Raw genomic sequence first — 24,069 nt, 5'->3', positions numbered from 1 at the left:
TATTTTCATATTTTTTTAATTGGTACGACAAAAGTTTTATTTTATATACATTAATTTCTTTGTGGTGAATATGTTTTTATGCCTATCAAATCATCTACATAGTTTTTGTTATCTTGATTGTGATGAACATTTATGATTTGTTTATTTGATAACTAATAGGTCAAAATTTTATATGAATTAAGAGAACATCTGAAATTTGTGGAATTCCTATGTAATTGAAGCCTTTGTATATTAAAGTTGTAATCAATTTCTAGATAAAATAATAATAAAAACATGTCAAGTCAGGAGAGTCTATCAAAAGGCTTAAGAATATATATATATATATATATATATATATATATGAATAATATAAATGTCAAATATCAGGTTTTAATTTTCTTTATTTTTTATGTTCGTGAGTGTTCGAATCAACTTACCTCCACCTTGACTAATTTCACGAGACAATCCACCTGATTCTACAATATTTGGATGTCAAGGAAACTCGTAGAAAATTAATTCCTAGATAGGTAACTACCATTGAACCCATGACCTCTTATCCTAAAGAAGTTTTAATCAATTAAAATGATAAGTTTTTTTGTTAAATCTAGTGGATCTATAGATTTTTTTATTATATTTATCATTACTTTTGAAAATCATTCGTACACTATTCAAACGTGTGTATTAATAGAACTTTTCCAAATATCATTTTTACAAAATGGCTCCGACATGACCTGAGAACATAATCAAGAAGTCCTTTAAGAGTGAAAAGAAGTTGTCCTCACAAACCAAAAACACGAATTATTTCAAGATGTTTAGTTCTCATTCATCTGGATTGAAAGAAATAACCGCACCTTCAAATGAAAAGATTCATCTATCATCAATCTATGAGAAAACACTTGTGCTTTGACTAGCTTCTGGTCCACCAAACATCGAGCATTCTCCAATTACAATGCCAACACCATAGCCATTAATCTTCATGCTTTCTAAATTTATTTTTATTGGGGCTTACCTCTAGCCCTTTGATGGTATTTTGTATCTCTGGCTTTCCGTTGTAATTTTTTCTATATTAATGAAGCGGGGATGATGAAGATGCTAAGGGGATGTGCACCTAGTGGAAATGTCCGGGTAGCACCTACTGACCCAAAGTATCTTTTTTAAAAAAAAAAGTTCTCATTCACATGTTTTTAAGGAAAATTTCCAGAAAGTCATCCAATGCAAGATGACTCCAAGCTCTCGCTTAATTTTGAAGTTTTTTTAATTGAGCCATTGAAAAAGGAGGTGCATGTTGGTATATAAAGTACCATATTTAATTATTTCTTCATGATCCTCTCATTTGAATGTGTTTTTCGGTTCATTCATATTTTCTCTCCTAAACTCATGATGTTACAAATTTTATCTAGCTATAAAATCTAACTCGATTATTTTATGAAAGCTTAATAGTTATACAAATATAAACCTTAGAAAAAAATTTCTAAATAGGAACATAACAAAGTACGTAAACTAATACCTTTACAAACAAAATACAATCGTTAGTTCAAAATTTAAATGGATACAAAAAGAGGAATATAAATCCTTAGATTACCAAAAATAAAATAAAAATTCCAAATTTTATATAAACTAACTAAGAATTAACATGAATTCAACCCTACTTTTTAATATATACCAAATAAATGATCCAAACCTCCCAAGAGATCACGAACCTTTTGATCAAACATTATTATATACATAAAACAAAGGTAAATATATTCTTAAATAAAGAAAATAAATATATAAAAAAAAAAAAGGTATAAATTTTGTATCATATATTAAATAATAATGTTCCACAACACAAATAGATGTAATAAATTAATATGAGTACGGACATATACTTTAGTGGTACTAAATTTAATTTATTTAACTCTGCGTTTATTTTAAGTAGATTTAGGTGTGATTTTTTTTTCTTCCCACCAAGATTTGCTAATGAGTTGATTCTTATTATTTTTATTTAATTATGGGACCCTTAGGGCTCTTATCAATTATATAAAGGTAGAAAATTAAAAAGGGCCACTCACCAACTCAAGAAAACTAATTGCAATTGGAATGTGTGTATTTTTTTTCAATCAATTTTTCTTTTTTAAAAAAATTTCTATAATTTGTTTTAATAAATTAATCTTTGAAAAGAAACTATATAATTTAGAAAATGAGCTTTCTATAGCCCTTTTGTTTCATATATTTATATATATATATATATATATATATATATATATATATATATATATATATATATATATTCATTTGAATAATCACTTAAACATTTTGGTATGATGTAAAGTTTGTATTATATATATATATAGATAGATAGATACATCTTTTGTTTCATATATTATATGGCCTTTTTTCTTTTTGAAAATAATATACATTGTATATTATAGGATGCATGTGTCTTATTTTATATTTATTTATTTATTTATTTATTTATTGTTTAATGTTTGTGCATAAAATTATAAATAGGTTGAAAACGTGCAATGATTTTTTTTTTCATCATCACCAAAAATCTAAAATAATTTATGTGGTTTCACTAAAGCTATTTATTTATTTATTTATTTAGTAGTAGTATTCTTAATTAATTAATTTCTATCTTGAAATAAATGTCTTGTATATGTGTAAACATTTGCTAGTGTATATCATTATATTATAAACATCTATTCGTTTTTTTTTTTTGAATAAAAATTAATAATGTAAGCTTTTCATGAAAATCTAATTCGTAAAAAGAAAATGCATTTAAAAGAATGATACAAATATTATGATTAAAAAAAAAAAAGCTTTGTGCTTGACAATTTTAATCATTTAGAAATATGAAATTTTGTTTTAAAAGGAACATAGTTTAATGATAGTTAAGGTATGTGTACATATTATTGTTTATGTTTGAAATATATATATATATATATATATATATTGAAACATTGATAAAATATAAAACAAGAAACTACCAACTACCAAACACCAAAACATGAGTCCTTTTCAAGAAGGAACAAATAAAAAGGAGGAAACCACTTTCCAAGACTCAAAGAATTATGAAGATAAGATGTCAATGCAAAAAAAAGAATAGAAAGGGAAAAAAAAGAAACATGAGAGAAAGAGGGTCTCCAAAAAAGATTAATTAATGGTGCGATCATACTAGACCGGATCCCATCAGAACTTTGCAGTTAAGCGTACTTGAGCGAGAGTAGTACTAAGTTGGGTTACTATTTGGGAAGTCCTCGTGTTGCACTCCTTAAAAAAAATTAATTAATTGTTAATGGTGTGTATAACATGTCTTTGATACAATTAATATTTTTTTAAAATTTAGTGATCTCCTGAACACATAATTAAAATCATAATCATAATAATTATAGTTAGATATGAAATTAATTTTAAATTTTTTACCTAGAAATTTATAATAAATAGATATCATGATCGAAGTTTTTAAAATATCAATGAACATTTTTATAAATGAAAAAAAAAATAAAGCTAGTGTGAATTAGAAAAAAAAAACTTGATTACTTTCAAACAAAAAGACATAACCCAAGATTTTCAAATTTTGGACAACTACTTTTAACTTTTCTAATTATCCGAAGTCATGATTAATTCTCATACTTATGATTTTGGCTTCTTATGAACATATAAGGAAAACAAATACACAAAATCCAATGTGGTGTTGAAATTCAAAACCAAGCTAAGGCAACCTCAACAATATGGCATTCATTGGGAATTTGATTTTTATAATTAAGTTTACTTACTTGAACTTATTTAATTAATCTTATTTAATATGTTCAACAATGTAAGCATAATGACATTTTATTGGAAGCTTGCTTATATTAAAGTTTTTTTTTCTTTTTTTTTTCATTTAGGGATGTGGTGGAAAACTTTCTCTTAAATATTTAGTATGATTTTTTTTGTCTATTTATGGTGTATATTGTATACCATTATCTAGTTAATATATTTTATTATCAATTAACTTCTAAAAAATATTTTTTTTAATAGAAAAAACTTGAAGGATAAAGAGACCGATAATAATTGTATCTCATCTTAATTAAGTGTGGTTGACAAATCTACAACGCATAACACCCTCATCATACCTCAAGTTTAAAGGATGCGGCGCAACACATGAGAGATTTTGAGTACAAGGGGCCCTAGAAAAGAACTCAAAGTCAAAAGCAGATATATAGACAAAAGGAAAACCTTTCAATCAAGCAAAATAGAAGATGTGTCGTAACTATAAAAATGAAATGATTTAGCACAAAAGAAGTAGCTAAGTTGGTGACGTTGATCCTCCCATCCCACGTACGAAAGGGGTGACTTTTCAAAATTTTAAAAGGTTCTATAGTTACATTCTAACCAAAAACATCGCGTTTAAAAATGACATATAATTTAAAACGATATGAATAAGATACGAAAACTTTAACATATCCGCTCTTCTTTCATTCTAGGTTAATTGATATCACTTTTGAAGATAAAAGAGTTATTTCTTCCCCCACTTCTTAATTTAGGTAAAACTTTAAATACACCATGAAGGAAAATCATTAGAGATAAGATTAGTTATATGCAATGAAATTAATTGATTTAAAAAGGGTTGCAACTTGAGCTTGGAATTAGGGAGTTTCCCATGGGTTGAATTTGGGAAGAGACAAACAACAAAATAAGGGCAGTTGGCTAAAGGCACCATTTTAGATGGCCACTAGGATGAAACAAGACAAAAAAAGAGGGTCCATTGATCCACCTCCCACTTGCTAATTCATTATTATTATTTTATCCCTTAGCTTCTTTAATTAATTTAGTTTATTTAATATTTCATTTTTTAAGTTTTTTTTTTACTTAAAAAAAAAATACCCCTAGCTCCCCCACCCCTTCTTTCCATAATTATTTCAATAAATAACCCAAGTTTGTTGGTCAAACTTGTTCCCCTAAACCATGGGTTTAGGCTTTTAATCTATCAAAAGTTCCAAAACCAACAACCAAAGAATAACATCTTCATTATCATTTCATATGGCATCTTTGTTCCCTACAAACACATTTAATCAAAAAGATCACAAATATTGAGTAAACTTCTTACTTTAGCCTTATGTTTTGATACATTTTTTTTAAAATCTCGTGTTTATTATATTAAAGATGATGATTGAAGCATTTTAGAAAGAAAAAGAAATGAAACCTTTATTCCACTAAACAATGAAATAACATAAATTGTGTACATATAGTATAGAACTTATGTTGCATAATCTTTTTTTCATATATAATCTCAACACACACCACATGTGTCCTTATTGAAATATAAATAAAATCTTACTTAATAAATATACATTATTGAAATAGAAACTTTATTAGTTTTGTAAAAAAGAAAAAAGAGAAAAAAAAATCATATTTAAACGATACTTTTAACATCCTAGTTGAATGCACCTCTATAAATCTTCACCACTTCAATTGTCACATGAACTAACCTAATTTTGAAGTTTTAAAACACAAAATTACCAAAGTGACTACAATAACATTCTTCTTAATTAGTTCACCATTATAGCCATCATTAAAAAAAACACTCGAATAAGATAAAGAAATTTAAATTTGTAACTTGATTGTTAAACTAAACTCGTCGTCGAAAAGAGACATAGTTACGTTCAATAAAGAATTCAATGTTTAAGAGTATTTTTTAGCACGTATGTTTAAGAGTATTTTTTAACAAAAAAATATTGTAAGATAAGAAGAGTTAGTGATATTGACTTGAATATTGGTAATTATCGTTGGAGTTGACTCACTTTCGTAACCTAACCCTAATTCTAGGAAAAAAAGTTACCCCAAAGCACTTTCCAAAACACACAACTTTAGTTTGAAGCATACATCATCGCGTTTGTTCCACGCTCAACAAGTGAGAGTAGTTTTCTTAGAACGTGAAGACCAATAAGAAACCAAGTTTTATTAAAAATTTAAAAAACAAATTTAGACCAATTAATGAATTTTTCATATAAATATTCATAAACTTTTTAGCAGTGAGAGAAATGAATGACTGCGTTTTGAGTCTCTCTATTTCTTTCCTCTTTGGCCTTTCTTCCATTTCTTGATCTCTTCATCTCTTCCTCTCTATATTCCACCATTTTTTCTTCCTCAATTTCATCTATTTTTCCATTTCCCTTTCTGGGTTTCTTTAAAAATTATTTTTTTTTCAATTTTCGAAAATTTTCTTTCTCGTTAATGTTTTATGGCTGGGTTGGATTTAGGGAGTCGATATCTAACTCACCTTCAACCACAAGTAGACGGCGGTCATTTCTCCTCCGGTGACCACCAAGACGATGACGATCCCCACCAAACCCTAGGTGGTACGGGGGATGTCGTTGGCCGACGTCCACGCGGTCGGCCACCCGGTTCGAAAAACAAGCCAAAGCCGCCGGTTATCATCACCCGTGAGAGCGCCAACACGCTTCGTGTCCACATCTTAGAAGTTGGCAGCGGCTGTGATGTTTTCGATTGCGTCGCTTCCTACGCCCGCCGACGACAGCGTGGGATCTGTATTTTGAGCGGTAGCGGTAACGTCACCAACGTCGGTCTCCGCCAGCCAGCAGCAGCTGGGGTGTTGACTCTTCAAGGGAGATTTGAAATTTTGTCACTGTCGGGATCGTTTCTGCCGCCGCCTGCTCCACCCGGTGCGACGAGTTTGACGATATTTTTAGCCGGAGGGCAGGGGCAAGTAGTGGGAGGGACGGTGGCTGGTGAATTGACGGCGGCCGGGCCGGTGATTTTGATTGCAGCTTCGTTTACAAATGTGGCGTATGAGAGATTGCCATTGGATGAGGAGGATCAGCAACAAACTCCTGCAGGCGGCGGAGGGAGCGGCGGCGGAGTTGGTAACAACAACAATAATAATCCGTTTCAAGACCCAACAAATTCAGGACTTCCATTCTTGAATTTGCCACTTCATATGCAAAATGTTCAACTTCCACCCTTTTGACAAACAATTCAAACCCTCAAAAATTGGATCCAATTGAGGGTTTGAAATTATTTATAAAAAAAAAAAATCCAGAACACCCCATCAAATCTCTTGCAGTGTTTAGATTCGAAAGTCAAAAAAAAAAAATTGAAGAAAAATTGCAGATCGGATTGACTAACTGGTTTCAAAGGTCAGCCATTGAATCTTCTTATGAACCCTTATTTTTATATATATTGTTAATTAAATCTCTTCTTCTTCTTCTTCTTCATCTTCATCTTCATCTTCATCCTCTTCTTTTTGTGGATGTTTATTGGATACTTTAACTTTCTCATCTTTAATTTAGGAATATCTTTTTCTAATATATATAATTTCTTCTTGTCGTTGTTGATCTCTTGCTTTTGGGGTTTGGGATCTATAAATTATTTAATTCGTAGAAGAAACTATATCTCATGGATGTTTTTGTGGATTTTTCAATTCAAGATTAAATTTTCCTTAATGGGTTTTTTTGAAGTAAAAACTAATGGAATATTGTTATATGGGATTGTGTTCCCTTTCTCTAACTCCTAGGTTTTGTCTGCATGAAAAATTAACATAAAATTGTGTTGTATATATATAAATATATGTTTGGGTTTTGGAAAAAAAAAACAAAAATTGGGTGCGGTGTGTTTTGATTTTGATGATGAAACCTACAAAAGTAAAATGTAAAATTAGTGTTTGAGCCTTGGACTTTATTCTGCATTCCTTTAGCTTCAATTAATTTAATGAGTACATAATTTTTTACTTATATATCTTTTGATCATATTTGGAGTCTATTGTTGTTTTTGAGATTAAATATATATTTTTTACATGAGAAAACTAAAGGCTATAGCTATACAAATATTAGGTTAGACACATTAAAAAGATTTTGATATTATATGAATTAAAGTAGAAAGAGACCAAGCAGTAAATGATGAAGAACAAATTAATTATACAACCTTAAAAAATGTTCCATGTGTGGTCACATATATATAAATATATCTATGGCTTAATTTTATCATGGATGAGAGTAGTTAAGTTTGCAGTACTATTCTACTTTATCTTTCTATATGTATTTTTTTAATATTTCAATTCATTAAATATTTTATAAAGTAGATAGCTTCGTTTGGTTTGATGTTTCAAGGATTAGATTGAGGTATAAAAAAAGGGCATTTTTTGTTCTTAACTATATATATATATATATATATATATATATATAGCTCAATCTAGGGATTCTTTTGGATAAGAGTTATGTTTTTGTTTTTTTATACTCTTGATAAAATAAGCTTGTTATGAACAATTTGTTTGTTTTATAATTCATGTTTTAATATTATTTTCAAAAGTTAAGTTAAATTATGAGTTTAAGTTCTAATTGAGTCTATTTGTTCCAACTTTTTAAAAAAAATGTCTAATAGATTATTTGGATTATTTCACTAACTACTTACTTGAATTTTTAAGTTTGTGAGTGATAGGTTATTATACATGTTCGACATTTTAAAAAAAAAAATCCATCGAACTTATTAGATACGAAACTAAAAAATTGAAGTCTCATATGATCTAAACTAAAATTTAAAATTTTCAAAAAGTTCATTATTGATCTATAAAATATATTCAAATGTAAATGCTTAGGTTCTATTATATATTTTTTTTAAGAAAAGGACTAGAGAATTCGTTGGATTAGTAAGTCCACCTGAATATCTCAATTAAGTTTATACATTCTTAGTACCTTTTGTCACGCTCCAATCTCAAACAATTAGGTTTTGTTTTGCTCGAACATTTTATAAAATTTGGTTAAGAAGTTTGATTAAACTTGTAATTTAATCTAAAATCTAAAGATATATATATGTAGAGTGATGGAAGAAAATTATCCTCCAACTTTCAAACTAAACGACTTTTATATATTATTCAAATTTCATTTTGATATTGAATTTTTCAAAATCATTTTCAGTTGTGACGTTGAATTCTAAAAATATCTATTAATTTGAGAGAACTAAATTAGTATTCCTAAAAGTTACATAAGTAAAGTGTTCGATGGATTATTTATATTTGGTTCATTCAAGCCTTATTTGATAGATAAAATATTGATTACCACGACTTCACATATTTTTTAATCAAATATATATATATATATATACATTTTAAAAAAAATACGACAGTGAATAGATGCATCCAGACATTTCTACTAATCGAACATCTCTTTAGCACCTTCATCATTCTCGTTTCATTAATATAGCAAGATCAGTACATGAAACAAGGAAAGATGTAAAAAAGCTAGATATAAGTCCAAACAAACTAAACAAAAGCACGAATGTTTAAAGTAATAGACGAGGCAGAATAATTGGAGAAACTCTTTGATCTACTTAACCACAGTCGAGTGAGAGCTTTAATATCTTCCCAAAAGAACTCTCTTTGAGTTTTTTCTTTATCATTGAAAGCTCTATTATTTCTTTCAAGCCATATATTCTTCTTGTTTTTCTGGTTCCGCCCGCAAATATGATAGAACTATATTGTTTTTTTTTTAATCACGTTATTTTCAAATATAACTAAATGTCACAAATGATAGACATGATAATAATTACTATTACCTATCATTGATACATTAATAAAAATGGATAGATATTTATACTATTATTTTTATCACATTGTTAGATTATATGAAATCTCTTCTTAAAAGCCAAAATAATAACGATAATAAGTATATTTATTTTAAAGAAACGACATTTACATTTTTTCACTAATTAATGAAATAAATCTTAACCAGTAAAAGTTCTTTGTTCAAAAATTATATTTCGAGTATGATTGAGCTTAATCTACAAGCATTCTCTACAACTAACTTTGGACTACTCTCTAGCCCCGCTCTATTATTAATAATATTTGTGGGATGGTCCTTCTATTGAGTTGCTTGGTCGTTTTACCTTCCCCTCGTTTCATTGTATAAAAAAAAGTAGTATAACTTATATTAAAAATCGATGTAAATAAGAATGTCCATTGAAGTCTTAGTTCATGCAATAAATATTGGTATTATTATTATTATTATTATTTTTTTTTTTTGAAAAATGACACGAATGTATTATATATATTATTTTAGGTTAGTCCATTTAAAAGATCTATTTTACATTAGTCCAAATATTTTCTTTGATGTTTCTTCTTCTTCTCCTTTTTTGATTTGTTATTAAGTATAGCATACAAATCTTAGTTTAATATGACAATAACTAATTAAGAAACTTTTGTGCAAGTGCAAATTTTAAACCCAACCTTACATAACACTATGTTAAATATTTATGGTGGATTATGGAACAATTATATAACTTAGTGAATAAAGGAATTAGCATTCCAAAAATAAATTTATTTACATATGCACTATGATTGAACTCTATGTTAAATTCTTTAATAGAAAATTTAGAACAATGTTTTAACAAAGCATATTTATTTTTAAATAAATTTCAAAATGTCAAAAATTTTATAATATAATTTAGTTAAGTCAACAAGTGAATTTAACTTAGAGGTAATTGACGTGATGCTTTATTATCTACCATTATCTAGTTAATATATTTTATTATGAATTAACTTCAAAATTATATTTTTTTAATTTGGATTATTTTTGTGTGTGATAGGATATTGCACCTATTCGATATTTAGAACAATATGTTAGTAAAGTACATTTTAAAATAAATTTTAGATGCTAAAGGGACATTTGAAAAAGTCAATTGTTAGAAACCATTTTATAAAATATAGCAAAATCTATTAAGTTCACTGTAGTCATTTTAAACTTTTTTTTTCTTTTTTTCTTTTCGATATCCATAATAATTTTCCGATGCCAAAACATAAAATTTAAGCCAACAAAGTGAGCTTGACTCATAGGTGAATGATATGACATTTCATCTTGAACGTAAGGGGAGATTCAAACCTTCAACTTTGCAAGTCTTTTTTTTTTAAAATGGAAACGATGGATCAGATTCAGAAAGTGCACCTGATCAGTGGACGTCTTCTTATCATCTTCATCATCTCTCAAAAGATATTTCATTAAGCACCCCATCCCCACGATGTTGTCCTTAAAAAAACCATGATAACAAAAAATAAAGTATATATTAATTGATGTAACGAAAACATCGTTAGATATATGTATAGATATAATAATTTTTCTTAATATTTATTGTATAAAAAATACTAAGATAATTTTACTAAGTAGCACTTTTAAAGATTAATAACTAAGTGTATAACAATATTTTTAAAAAATCATAAGTATAACAAAATCTATCTGAAATAGACTCATGCACGAAACGATTTTATTACTAATAATTGAATCTAAATTTGTTTATATTTATTTGTATTATGCTATATCTCAAAATACTTTAAATCTATCTTTAAAATTTAAATAGGTTTAAGTCTTACTTTACTTCCAAAACTACTTTACCATACTTCACTTTAATTCTTAGACTCCCACTTCATTTATTTTATTCTTAAAACCTTACTTATTCACTTTAATTTTGTCATTTGTCATTAACTTTCAGAAATCAATCAATTCAAAATTTGACCCATTTTCATGACCTAAATATTTCCTTGCATTTATCTATGCAAATACTATATTGTTTATATATATATATATATATATATATAATTACATCACAATTGTGAGGGTGCCAATTTCATTAATCATTAAAATATATTCAAACTTAGCCTTTATATGTAGACAGCTTATCAAATTAAATGAATAAATATCATAAGATATGTCACATTTTTAATAAACTATTGTTTATTCAAAAAATTAGCTCTAAGGACTAAAATAGTTTTGTTAATCAGCATAATTTTTTAATTAAAAATAAAAATTGCATGATTATCAAACCGGACCTAAATTGATAAAAATGCCGTAAACGTTTTTTTAATTAGCAAACAAAAATATCTAATAGAAAATCAAACTTTTATTAAATTACTCAAAAACTGTGTTCTATACTTTTAACTCAATATAATTCAATTAATTCAACATCTCAAACCACGTCGTCCGATTCTATGATTAATTCAACTCAATTTTGCATTCTAAAGATTTTTTTAATTGTCAACTTAACTCAACTTTTCGAACTTTAAATCCACTGAAAATAAGGAAATATTAACATGATAAAGTACCCAAAACCAACTCTAAATTCCTTCCTTAAAATATTGTGAGAACTAATTAATTTTCACAGTGGTTAATGTTGTCATTGGAAAGTGGTATAGAGAGGAAACCAAGTTGTTATATAATATTTATTTTTTGGGAATATGAAATCTTCTTTGATTCCAATTTCTTTTTTCTTTTCTTTTTTTTTTTTTTTCTTAAGAAAGAATAATGCCTTTCACCATTTACACTAATTTATAATAAATCTGTCGAATTGTTATATTATATTCTACTTATTTCAAAGGTTGATTTAAGCAAATTGGAAAATCGTTTTGTAGAGTCGAAAAGTAAACAAAATCGAAAAATGAAATTGTTATTAGACGAAGTTAGAGTTAACACTTTCACGTAAAATGAAGGTATTTGAAACAAGTATCTTGTTGTCAAACAATTATAAAGATTTAGAGGTCACATCCGTCCAACTATAATACCTAGAAAGCCAATCAAGAAAATGATCCACCAACAAGTGAGATTCCCCAATCTAATGAGCTACACCATCAACCACTTTAGTTCACTTTAGTTTGTGAACGTTTAATGAGATGAAACTGAATCTTCTCGTTGCATTCCACGATCATAAATCACAATATGTCTTAGCTTCCAGCATAGATCTTACTGGTGTCGACACCTTTCCTCTCAACAAAGCAACTGTACAGTCGAGCGCTAAACCTGTGAATTCACCACAATCACTCGGATATTCTCAACAGATAACAAATCAAATGAGCCTCAAATAGGCTTACCTGTGACAACGAACGCACCCTTATGGTCTCTAAGAACTCAAACAATACTCCTCCCAGATATTACAAAGCTAAGTCGATAATATTTCTTAGTCCTTCTAGTTTCAATCTTTCAGTGATTTGTAAATTACTTTTTGAAGACAAATGCTTTAAAACAGTGTTTCTAAAAGTACTTCTGAAAAATTTTTGGGCATTGGGTTTAGTATAACTTCTTGAATTAATAGATGACCAACACGTAGTTTTAAACATTAATCCAAGACGTTATTATTCAGTGAAATGGAAGAGAATTTCATTGAATAATTATTTAGTTTTGAATTTTATATAAAAGTTGGTAAATCAAAGACATTATCTAACTTTAAGACATTAATTATTTTGTATATCCAAACACCACAATTAATTCAAATCTCAGACGGTTAACATCCCATGAAACATCCAAACGATCCTATATAGTCTTTTTTTAAGACATGAAAACATTCATATTTAATAATCACTTAGTTCAGTTTTTGGGTTCTTAGGTTAAAATTTATAAATAATATTCTTTTATCTATAGTGTCTATCAATATTTCGAATTGTAAATATAAAGACTTTATATTTTGTAGTATTAGATTGAAGAGAGAAAACTAAACATGAAATTATTTTTTAATAGGATTTTATATCTTTGAAAGAACGTGTCTATGCAAGATATGTTCGGATTAGATTTTCAAATGTAATCTAAAGGTTAGAAACCATTTGAGTGATTTTTTATAATGTTTAGAGATAAATTTCAAAAACTAAGCAATTACATGGCAAAAAAATGGATTTAAATATTATTTTGATCCAATTCATTTTGGTCGCAAAAAAAAAACACCAATAGATTTAGGACAAGTTATTGTCATTTTAACTTCCATGTAAGCATTTCAAACAAAAGAAATCACCATATTTCCCAATTTCTTCCCGAGCTTCGTGTTTTCAATTGGATTTCCTAGGTTTTTTTCTTCTAATAAAATTTTTCTTCTAATAAAAAAGATATATGGTTTAGAGAACCTAAAATCTTTTGAAAAGGGCATGAGTGAACAAATCATCGCATCTTGAAGGCCTTGATAGAGAAATCCCTATTTGAAAACACGAACTAGTAGAAGAAACCATGAGATATAGAAATTTATTCGATCCAACCTGACCCAACTTATACAAAAGCTTAAATGGCTTGCTAACACTTGCTCATCTAATAACACACAATACCATCAATCAATAACAAAGTGAAACAAAGTCAATAGTTTGAAACTAAAACAAAACATTTAATGGGGAAAGGTTTAGTTTTTTCAATTAAAAAAAATCATTTTCAAAGATTACACAACAATTCTAAGTACATTATAGGGAAAGTATAAAAAAAGGTTATCATCATGTAACCATTGTTCGTTAGCTTGGGTACAAAACGACATACATAATAATAGTGAAGGTCTATGTTCGGCATTCAATTGGTACACAATTAGGGAACAATCTATGATTTCAAATGCAAATTTTACAAGTCTAATAGGGTCAGTAGCAAATGAAATGCAAATGATTAGACACAATATGATATATGATGGATGACCATAGTAATTCGTCGTTTGCTTCAAGAGCTACCTGCAGTGTTTATATTACATGTCAAACTAAATATTTTGTTCACTTTTAGAATAGTTAAATTTTTCACAACTCAAGTACCATCCTCCAAAGTTATGTCATTGTATTAAATTCTGATCTAATAGGCCTTGATTTCCCTAAAGTAAATCATACTAAAATGAGACATTCAGACAAATAATACATAAGAAAAATCCGATTGCAGATATGCAAATTTTCTCTCATGGCTCCTTAGAACTCAAAGAGGACAACTATAGAACAAGTCCTATTCAGGTAAGATCGTGCAAATTGTCTCTTGTGTCAAAGTTGCAAACCTTTCACCTCCCTCTTCGAACTACTTGTAGGATTTTGTAAATATTGCAAGAGAAAATTTCAGAAAACACTTAATAATCCTCTCAAACTGTTCACAGAATCACCTATTTCAGCACAATGAAATCAAAAGCAATTGAAAAGGCGAACAACTCGCATACCACTCCTACTTTCATCGCTTCCTCGAAAAAGATCTTAACAATAAGAACTAGTTCTTTTCCAATCAATAGGGACAATTTGTTTCCACCTGATTTCGGTAGCCGAACACTATAAGTTATACTAATGTTGATTTGAACATATCGTTCCATGAATAATCATGTTGACTCAACTTCATGGCTTTTCCAGGAGGTTAAAAATAATGTGTTACTGACTTTTGATTCAACAATGCATCTTTGGATACGTTTGATTTTCCCTAATTTAGAGAGGAGAGTAGAAAATTTACCCTTCTTAGTTTTTAATAATGACATCCCAATCGATACAATTTACCACAATCTTCAGAAATTCCGCATTCATGGATAAATGTTCAAGTAGACAATTTGGACAGACTAGAAATAAAGCTAACCAGCAGCTAAAAGATTAATAGAGAATCTAATCTAGAAAAGTTATGATACGGGGTTCGCGCAGTGGATGTTAGGGACAGAATCCAGAACTAACCTCTATACATCGGGATGCAAAACACTAACCACTTCGACACCCAATGCACTACACTGTTAAGTTGAGCAAAGCAGCTTCATTATTGATTTCGGCTAGCCCATAGTTGTTGATACATCTGCATATTATGAATTGGTTGGTTGGCATTGGTGTACATTCCAGGCCCCCGGCTTAAAGGGCTACCACCATTGTCGTCGGATGAATTATTTGATGCGCCTTCAGAGGGGCAGCCTGCTGCCACGGGTGTACCAAAGTTTAACATATTAGGAGATGTAGACGATGGCCCAGATTTCTGTATACTGGCTCCTAGCTTTTTCCCGTCCACAAGAAAGCTACCAACTATAACCTGATTTTGCAAAAAGACATGGTTTAAGGCATAAAAACCAACTTACTTTTGTTTCTCCTCTGGTATTGTCAAATTTTACATTAGCGGATAAGCTTGCAACCCAGCAAAGAACATTCAATCCATCCAAAATGGGAAATATCAACAGCACTATGTCAAGGTAAGACAACGAACTTTCTTGTAGACAGTAGGGAAGGTTAGTACCTGAACTGTCGATGCTGCCGTTAGCATGTTGGTAATTCCACCAAGAACTTGTCCATCTGCACTTGCTAGAGACACACTTAAACCACCACTTCGACTCCGATTACCATTATTTTCAGAAATCAAAAAGGAACCTGATAGAGATATGATTTCATAGCGGCCCTGCATAAGATTTAAAAGCAATAGAATTGGTGATATCTTGTGTACAAAGGAAATAATACAGCTAGAATAGATCTTTTCCCTAGTTTTTCTGGCCAATGAATCAAGATCATCAACAGATTTCTTTTAAAGGTTGGGGTAGCCTACAGCTAGAATAGGTTCTTTTTTTCTCCAGCTGTTTCAGGAATAATAATGAGTCATTTCTTCTCTCGAGATGTGCAAAGAGTTAAAACCCTCACAATCAACCCAATAGAATATGAAAAGCTTACCAATTGGCAATACGAAATAGAATAATTGCAAAAGAGTTTAAAGAAATACACCAGCCTACATGAATATCAGTCTCAAAGCTCATCCCTTAGCATATAATCAATTGAAACATTTTCTGTTTCTTGCATTCAAATATTATAAAGCATAACACTATTACCATTCAACAAAAGCACCTTAATTTTCCTTTTAAAATAATGACGGAGAACTAGTTGGACACTGCATTATCAGATGCAGCTTATGGAATATCAGATATGACCCACTTCTCAAAATGATGAGCAAGTATCACTTTTCTTAAGTAAAGAACGATAATAGAACAGAGCAGTATTCATAATTCCTTGAAATGATCCAACCAAAACTTCTTTTGTCAAACCCAAGTTCAAAAAATTCAAGGGACGGTAACTGTTCAACATCTAAAACAGATCATCTCTGCAGCAGAATTTTTGCATTAACAATTTTTTGCAATCAGACTATTTGGACGAATCCAATGGTGATTACCTGATGGGAGACTAGAAAAGGATGAAGTAATTTTTTCTAATAAAAAAACAATATTGGATTTTTAAACCCAGAGAAAGTTGTGGCCTCTCTTCGGAGCTCAGTCAAAATGGAGTTCAAAATTTAATTATTGTACTTAGTTGGTCCCCCTTCTGCTAGTTGGGGTGTTTTGGTGGGCTGTTTTTTTTTTTTTTTTTTTTTTGTATGCTTTTGCATTCTTTCTCAATGAAAGTTTGTTTCATCAAAAAAATTTAATTCTTGTACTTTTTAAATTAAGAAAGAACTTTTGTAGTGCCTACTTTCTGTCTCTATCTAAGATTTGATTTCTATAAAGAAATAAATACTCTCCAAAGAAAAAAACTTGAGTAGTTGAGTAACCGAGAAATGGCAATGGATGTCCCTTATGGATCTCATTACTGAATCTTGCCTTAAATTGCCTCAAGATAAATAGTTTGGCTCTAAAATTCTATTGGCATATGGTCACTTGTTAGTCTCTCTCCTTGAGATACTGTCATAGAATCTCAAGTCCTTCACTGTTGCAAGTGAATTTGGAACGACTCCTATACTAAGAAAGCCAAGCAAGATGTTCTCTCGCCGCTCCATTTTATCACCAAGAAACCATCCTTCTTCCAATTAAGTTAAAATGTCAGTTAGATACTAACATCCTTAGAAGATCAAAGACTTTGCTCGGTTATTGTACTAAAGTAAACTTATTACCGAAGGCCAAAAATAAAGGAAGCATAACTTTACCGTCGGCTACTAATTTATCATGTGTGCTAGGCAAGAACAAGAGTTGAAATAACCAAGGTTCGTACCCTGCCTCCTTGCCACTGCAATACAACTTCCCTTCTACCTTCAATCTCTCTTGATGTGCTCCCAACAACCTAGAGGATCCTTACTCCAACTATAAACCCGAAGCCCAAGATTCGGATCATGATTCGGGATTTGGATTTGACATCTAATTACCTCGGCATTTCCCTGCATCCCCTACAATCTAACTACGTCATTCTATTTGTCTTGAAGAGCTTCTAAGAGTGAAAACTACCTTCACAAACCAGCATGAATACTTTCAACATGCTTTGTCCCCACCCCACTGATATCCTTCCAAGGAAAATTTCCAAGAGCCCACCTAGCATAGGATTGTTCTAAGTTAAGTTCAAAGATCTTAAGAATGAGTCACTGAAAAGGGATGCACACTTTGTTGATATAGGTAGTTATTTTAAATTCTTTTAAGTTTTTCTTAACCATACCTTTACATCCTCGAGATCCTTCTCCATAGAATCTTTGGGTCACACCGTTAGGCACAAGGCTAAAATCCTTGATGATCAATGCTACCTTTTTCTTCTTTTAGAGGCTGGGAAGAACGGATGAAATACATTACAAGTACTAGCACCAGCGCATCTTAAAAATTGAGGAGACTAACATAACCTCCATGTAGATAAGCATGAACTGCCGGTCAGGGATCACCAAAACCATGGACTCAGTATGCATTGGAGCAAGCTACTTCAACTTTAGCACTGATAAATTAAGTTATCATGACGTTCCATTCTTTCACTTGGAAATAATCAACCCATTTAAAAATTCACAACAAGAACTGTTTAGAAGAAAACATCTGTCTTCTCTATATAGTTCATAGAAATACGGATGTTTGCAAAAGCCCAGAGCTTTACCTTTCATCACCATAGTACAGGGCAAAGGGTAACCAATTAAATAGAAAGGCAAAACAAACAGACTTTTAACAAATGAAAATAATGCAGAAAAAAGATAGTAAAACGCCAAGAAGGTTAAGAGAGGCAGATAGCACATGCAGGAATGGAATAGGTAGCCTGAGCTACAATGTACAAGCATTTGACGTAAAGTGACCCTCAAGCTCCAAAGGAAAACCAACATCAAGAGTAGAGGAGGGGTGACTAGCAATAATAAACAAGAAAATGATGTGTGCTCCTAAGCTTGTGCAAAACTCTCACATGGATCCTTCTATGTTTTGGAAGCTGAAGCATTAGAATGTACTGTAAATAATAGCAAGTCCAATATCACTTGCTGGCTACAATTCTCCAAAGTCAACTCAGGAAAATTAAGAACTTGCCTCGTATGACACACTACCAGATGACAATGCGGGTTGAAGGGTAACATTGCAGACAGCCCCATGGGCAGAGAGAATACAAACAGTCCGTGGCCCCTGCTGTGAAAATGCCATAACTTTTGAGGCAATGTCCTGCAAAACAATCAAAAGGCACTTTTTTGAAACAGGAATCGATTAAGCTTCAGACTTATAAATCCATATGCATGTTAAGGAAGGGAGTAAACTATGAAAACACATTCAATAGCACACATGTCTGCACCATGGAAAACTAAATCCTATTCCTACCAGAAAAGGTCAAGAGCAGAGACAACAACTTTCATTGAGAAAAAATGAAAGAAGATAAGGACATACAAAAAACAAGCCCACGAAAATAAACCCCCACTAAAGGAAAGGGATCCAACTGAGGGAGATGTTTCCTATTGAATAATTACAGAAAAGCTTTGCAACCAAAACCCAAATTGAAACATGAAATCTTACCAAAGACCACACCTCACAAGGATCCCTATCCTTCCCTCTAAAATCTCTACCATTCCTCTTCCCCAAATATCCCAAATAATTGCACACACCCAGCAAACCACAAAAAAGGAGGAACTCCTCGATCATAGCTTGAATTTCTCTCTGACCACACCCGAAAGATTATTATTGTAAATGCTAAAGATTATTATTGTAAATGTTTTTAAATTCTGTATTGAATAAGTATACTTATGAATGATCCTATCAGTCTTAAAAGTGAAACACCATCATTTCAATTAACTGAAGCCCGCTAGATAGTACCATAGGCTTTTGTAAGAGGAAACCACAAATCCATTCCTATAAAGAACAATGGGGAGGGAAATAAGGCATCCGGTAAAATCTCCAAATTTGGCATCAAAATAGTGTGGACATATATGCAAGCTTGCCCAAGCAGTCACGACCATCCAAAAAATAAAAAAGAGCAATTTTTTTCAAATAACATTACTAGATTATCAAACAATATGTTACAACTTAAGATGGATCTTCATACTTGACAAGTATAACAGATAAAATCATATAAACTATGAAGCTGATCGACAAAAAAGGCTTGAAGACCTTGCCTTTCTTGCCTTTCTTCAACAGATCAATTTTGATAAATGTTTAAGAAATATCCATTTTTTCAAATATTAAAAGAGCAAAAGAGGGGATTACAATCTAAAGCAGAGAACACTAGAAGAGACTCCCAATTTTAGTTTCTTCTTAGACATCCCTCCCAGTTTTACTGCTTTTCGAAAAATTCTCAGTTTCTTTTCATCTAAAACCTCAAAAAGGGGGTTTTCCCCCTTTTTGCTCAAAGAAGAACTTTAATCACGCACAACCACAATGCTTTAGTTCTCTTTCAAAGGGGTTCCTTAGAGAACAAATGGTGGATATTACCAAGGGGAAGTCTGTGACCAAAACAAACTAAATAGTTAACACATATTTTTCCTAGATTTAGATTTATCATCCAAAACAAACAAACGGGGCATTCTCAGAAACATCCTACCACAAAAGCAAACCAATAGGTGACAAGGATGACACAAGCAAAAGATATCTTATCGGTAGTGCTTAACTCACGAAGAGTCAGATACCAGGGAAAGAATTTCACTTTCTTGTGGTACTTTGATGCCAAATAGCTTTGTTGATTTGTCAAGTAAGAATGATCTCTTTGGTAAATGGAAAAGCCAAATTTAGCAAAAGACCATGGAATAGAACCAAACCAAACCGAACTAGAAAGTTCCTGAAAAGCTCCTTGAAGGATAGTCATTTTTCTATTTCCTAACCAATCAGAATTCCCCTCCAACTACTTGACCAGCCTTCTCCCTTGCACCACAAGATTCTAGACTCTACAACGCAGAAAAATCTTGCAGACACCAATTTAAGAGGCAGTTGAGTGATGTAGAGTCTCCACAGAAGCAGCTTCTAACGATTAAGCCTAATTTCAAACGAAACAGATGCCCCATCGACAATATAATTCAATGCAAAAGCAAAAAAGGAATATGAACTACACTTTGAAATGAGCAATATAACAATTAGACAATATATATATATAAACTTTTTCCCATCTATCAAACGAATTCCAATGGGTTTCCTTTACAAACAAAAAATCTGATGTTATTGTAGGAAAAACTAGATCTAGACAGGAATTTGATGTATCAGATTTAGAAGTGAGAACAATTGGATTTTGTTTCGGTCTCTGAGGAAAGTCTATTCTCCCAAAGCTATTTGAATAGTTTCCTAAGACCACAGAATAGAGTGACATAGCAAAAGTTCTTACCTTGAACAAGCAATTTAGCTCAATAATGCAAGAATGGCAGTTCTAAAAATCACAGCACAGTTCACTACTTATTTGCATCAATTATCACTGAAACTTGCTAAGACAAACCTTTTGTAGGAATAAGGATGAAGATATCATTCAAATGTTGGAGAACCTTTTTATAGGAAACAAAAACTATCCACGGCAAAAACAAATGTACTAAAAAAAGGCCCAAAAAGGTGTTTAAGGCATTTGCGGGAAAAAATTCCAATTTTAAGCATCTAATTCAAAACCGTGACAACTTTCTGTATAATCATATATTATTCTCCTTGTCTCTTACCTTCACTTCATTGACATCTAAACTTAAAATTGAAGGATTCTTAGGGGCTTCGTACTCTTGAAAGTAAGAGAAAATGTAAACCACCAGAAATTTTAAAAAAGTCGGTCTCATGACATTGAGGCATTTACATTTTATCAAAAAAATAAAGAGGCGAGAAGAGCATACCAACGAAATTACCTTATCTATTTTCCACAAAAACAGGTTCACAACTCTTTACGTTGTGATGCATTTTTTCCTTTTATTAAACACCAACTATACTCAACTCAAGTTCTTTCTCATCTTTCTAATTTGGGTTCCTTTCTCTCTCTTTTCTTCTCTTTCTATCAAGACAAGTAACTTTATGGCAGTACAAGTGCTATGCACAAGGGAGAGACAACACCACCCCCAGGGAACATCAATGAATGAAACATACGTATATAAGACACAGATTTACACAACCACGTTCTCAAGGAAAGGAGCTAAGGTGCATCAGCCAATGTTGCAGAATCTCAATATCTAATCTTAAATCCACAAGCACCCACCTCACTTCATTTAATGAATTACTCATAGAAGCCCAAACAATCGACTACAAGAATTGAATACCATTGAATAGAAAATTAAAATTAAAGAAAAAAAAATAACATCAAATCAAATTCAACAGCAACATAATATACACGAAAGAAAGCAAATTTCTTTACCTCTCCTGGTTTCACAAGAATGACATGAGGAGTAAAACCAACACCGCCGGTCCCTGCCCACCGGGACAACACCATTACTCAAGGCATAAAGAAAGCAAAACAAGAAGAAAGGAAGAAAGGCATAAAGATAAGTACCCAAAGCATCCATTTGCTTCTTCCCTGTACCGGGCGGCCGTCCTCTGTTCTTCTTAGGGCGAGGATCTGGGGAGTGCATGCCGGCGGAATCGGCAGGAACGGCGGAAGAAGTGATGGGGGTTGGTGATAAACCCAAGGCGATATTCCCATCAGGAGAATACTTCCTGGGACGGCCTCTCTTCTTCTTCCCAGAATCAATGTTAAAGCCACCAGTACGCAATTCAGACTGGGATCCATCATAAGAAGCTGCATTGGGAGATTCGGAAGGCTTAGAAGAGGAACCCATCATGGAGTTGAAGGGAAATCGGGAAGCGGAAGACATCATTTGAGCAGCAGCGGAATTGGGGTTGATCAAAGGGGAAGTATTGTTGGAATTTGGCATATTAGCGGAATAAGAAGCGTTGTTGGGGATCATCCTGTTGGGTGGAGTTGATTGTTGATGATGTTGATGAACAGAAGGCATCGACCTCTCCCGTGAATCCATTTGGGTGGGGGGCAAAATCAGATTAAGGGAATGTGGGAAGAAAGGAGATCCCTTTCTTCTTGTTGTTATTCTTCTTCTTGTTCTTCTTGTTCTAGGTGGATTGTTGAGGAAAGAATGGAAATGGGAAATTGATGGGTTCAGTGATTCGTGTTGTGAATTTGCGTATTTGCTTTGTTTCGATCAGTGATGAGTGACGACTGAACAGACACGGGAAATGGGAAGGAGAAAGAGAACCGCGAAATGGGTTTTGTTTTTTAGGGTTTTAGTTTATTCTTCTTTTTCTTTCTCTCTTTTTTTTTTTTTCTCTTTTTCTTTTTGTTTTCTTCTTGATTTTGTTGTTCTATCATCAAATTGGGTTAAATTAATTACCCACCCAATAAAATCAAAATTACAAAATTTACCCTAATCAAAAGGATCAATTGCATCTATACCCATCAAATAATTTAAATTGAATTCTCAACCTATTGCATAAATTTGATACTTTCAATTTTATCACTCCTAAAAGTTTGAGAAACCAAATCTTACCACTAAAAAATTGAGGATATTTGAGTTATATAAACGTTAATTATTGAAGTCGATCAGATTAGTTTGAGACCCAAATAAGTCATGGTATGTTCCATTCATCATACGATGAGGGTTGTCCTCATCCTCATCTTTATCTACGGAGATTAGTTTAGGTCTTAGCCTAAACTCCCCTTTTTCTATACTTAGCTGGGAGCATAGTTTTTTTCTCCTTCAAGTTTCACCATTTTCTTAATTAAAGTTGGTTATGCTCTCTGATCTAAATTCAGTCACAAATAGGTTTGTTCCGCATTCAACTATTTGGTTTACGTGAACTAAATGTTTGAATTTTGACTTGTGTTATTACATTTAGTTTGATCACTATATCATTGTTCGATAATTATCTAGTTTTTTTTTTTTTTTATGAAATGTGAGTTTGTTTTCACACCAAAATTACTTTAGTTCTCTTTAGATAAACATATCAATTCTTAAGTCAAATTTTCAAACTCAAAATTAGAGTTTAAGCTACACATATAAATAAATTGAGATCACATTTAAATAAAATAGATATCCTAAGTATATTAATGTATAGTTAAAAAAAAAAATTTAAAGACTTTAAAATTATTACGCATATATATCAACATTTAGATGCCAATGATAGTTAGTAATTCACCATTGTTTGAGTATGATGCCAGTTCCTAACTGATATATATAAATCTAAAACTGTTGTTGTGAATGTAAAGAAAATATTTTAAGGTGAATGATATGAAATTGAAAG

The 24,069-nt window shown here is 31.1% G+C and overlaps 2 protein-coding genes across 3 annotated transcripts; one reads left to right on the top strand and one right to left on the bottom strand.

Annotated features, from left to right (window-relative positions):
- The first annotated feature begins 6,012 nt into the window (after window positions 1-6,012).
- Window positions 6,013-7,210, top strand: LOC103490791 (AT-hook motif nuclear-localized protein 23). Its single transcript, XM_008450475.3, has one exon. The coding sequence runs from the start codon at window positions 6,185-6,187 to the stop codon at window positions 6,929-6,931; it is 747 nt and encodes a 248-aa protein (XP_008448697.1). The 5' UTR covers window positions 6,013-6,184; the 3' UTR covers window positions 6,932-7,210.
- Window positions 7,211-14,162: 6,952 nt separating this feature from the next.
- On the bottom strand, window positions 14,163-23,045 carry LOC103490790 (AT-hook motif nuclear-localized protein 13). 2 transcript variants are annotated; one of them, XR_537935.3, is made up of 6 exons: window positions 22,307-23,045; window positions 22,172-22,224; window positions 18,910-19,038; window positions 15,909-16,067; window positions 15,365-15,707; window positions 14,163-14,407 (listed from the first exon to the last, which is right to left on the bottom strand). XR_537935.3 is itself a non-coding variant. In XM_008450474.3 (5 exons), exons 1-5 carry the CDS (start codon window positions 22,788-22,790, stop codon window positions 15,444-15,446), a joined length of 1,089 nt encoding a protein of 362 aa, XP_008448696.1. In that variant the 5' UTR covers window positions 22,791-23,045; the 3' UTR covers window positions 15,141-15,443. The 2 variants fall into 2 exon arrangements, 1 of the variants encoding a protein (XP_008448696.1); XM_008450474.3 differs by lacking the exon at window positions 14,163-14,407 and having other exon boundaries at window positions 15,141-15,707.
- Window positions 23,046-24,069: the final 1,024 nt, after the last annotated feature.

Source organism: Cucumis melo, chromosome 6 (genome assembly GCF_025177605.1).
Source record: "Cucumis melo cultivar AY chromosome 6, USDA_Cmelo_AY_1.0, whole genome shotgun sequence".
NCBI classification, from domain to species: domain Eukaryota; kingdom Viridiplantae; phylum Streptophyta; class Magnoliopsida; order Cucurbitales; family Cucurbitaceae; genus Cucumis; species Cucumis melo.
The sequence above is the reverse complement of the archived record's forward strand: the minus strand, read 5'-3'. Positions and strand labels throughout refer to the sequence as shown.

Coding starts and splice junctions, on each gene's coding strand:
- LOC103490791 (XM_008450475.3), top strand. CDS start 6,185: ATGGCTGGGTTGGATTTAGGGAGTCGATATCTAACTCACCTTCAACCA.
- LOC103490790 (XM_008450474.3), bottom strand. CDS start 22,790: ATGGATTCACGGGAGAGGTCGATGCCTTCTGTTCATCAACATCATCAA. Junction 22,225..22,306: donor GAAGCAAATGGATGCTTTGG/GTACTTATCTTT, acceptor CCCGGTGGGCAG/GGACCGGCGGTGTTGGTTTT. Junction 15,708..15,908: donor CGGCAGCATCGACAGTTCAG/GTACTAACCTTC, acceptor TTGCAAAATCAG/GTTATAGTTGGTAGCTTTCT.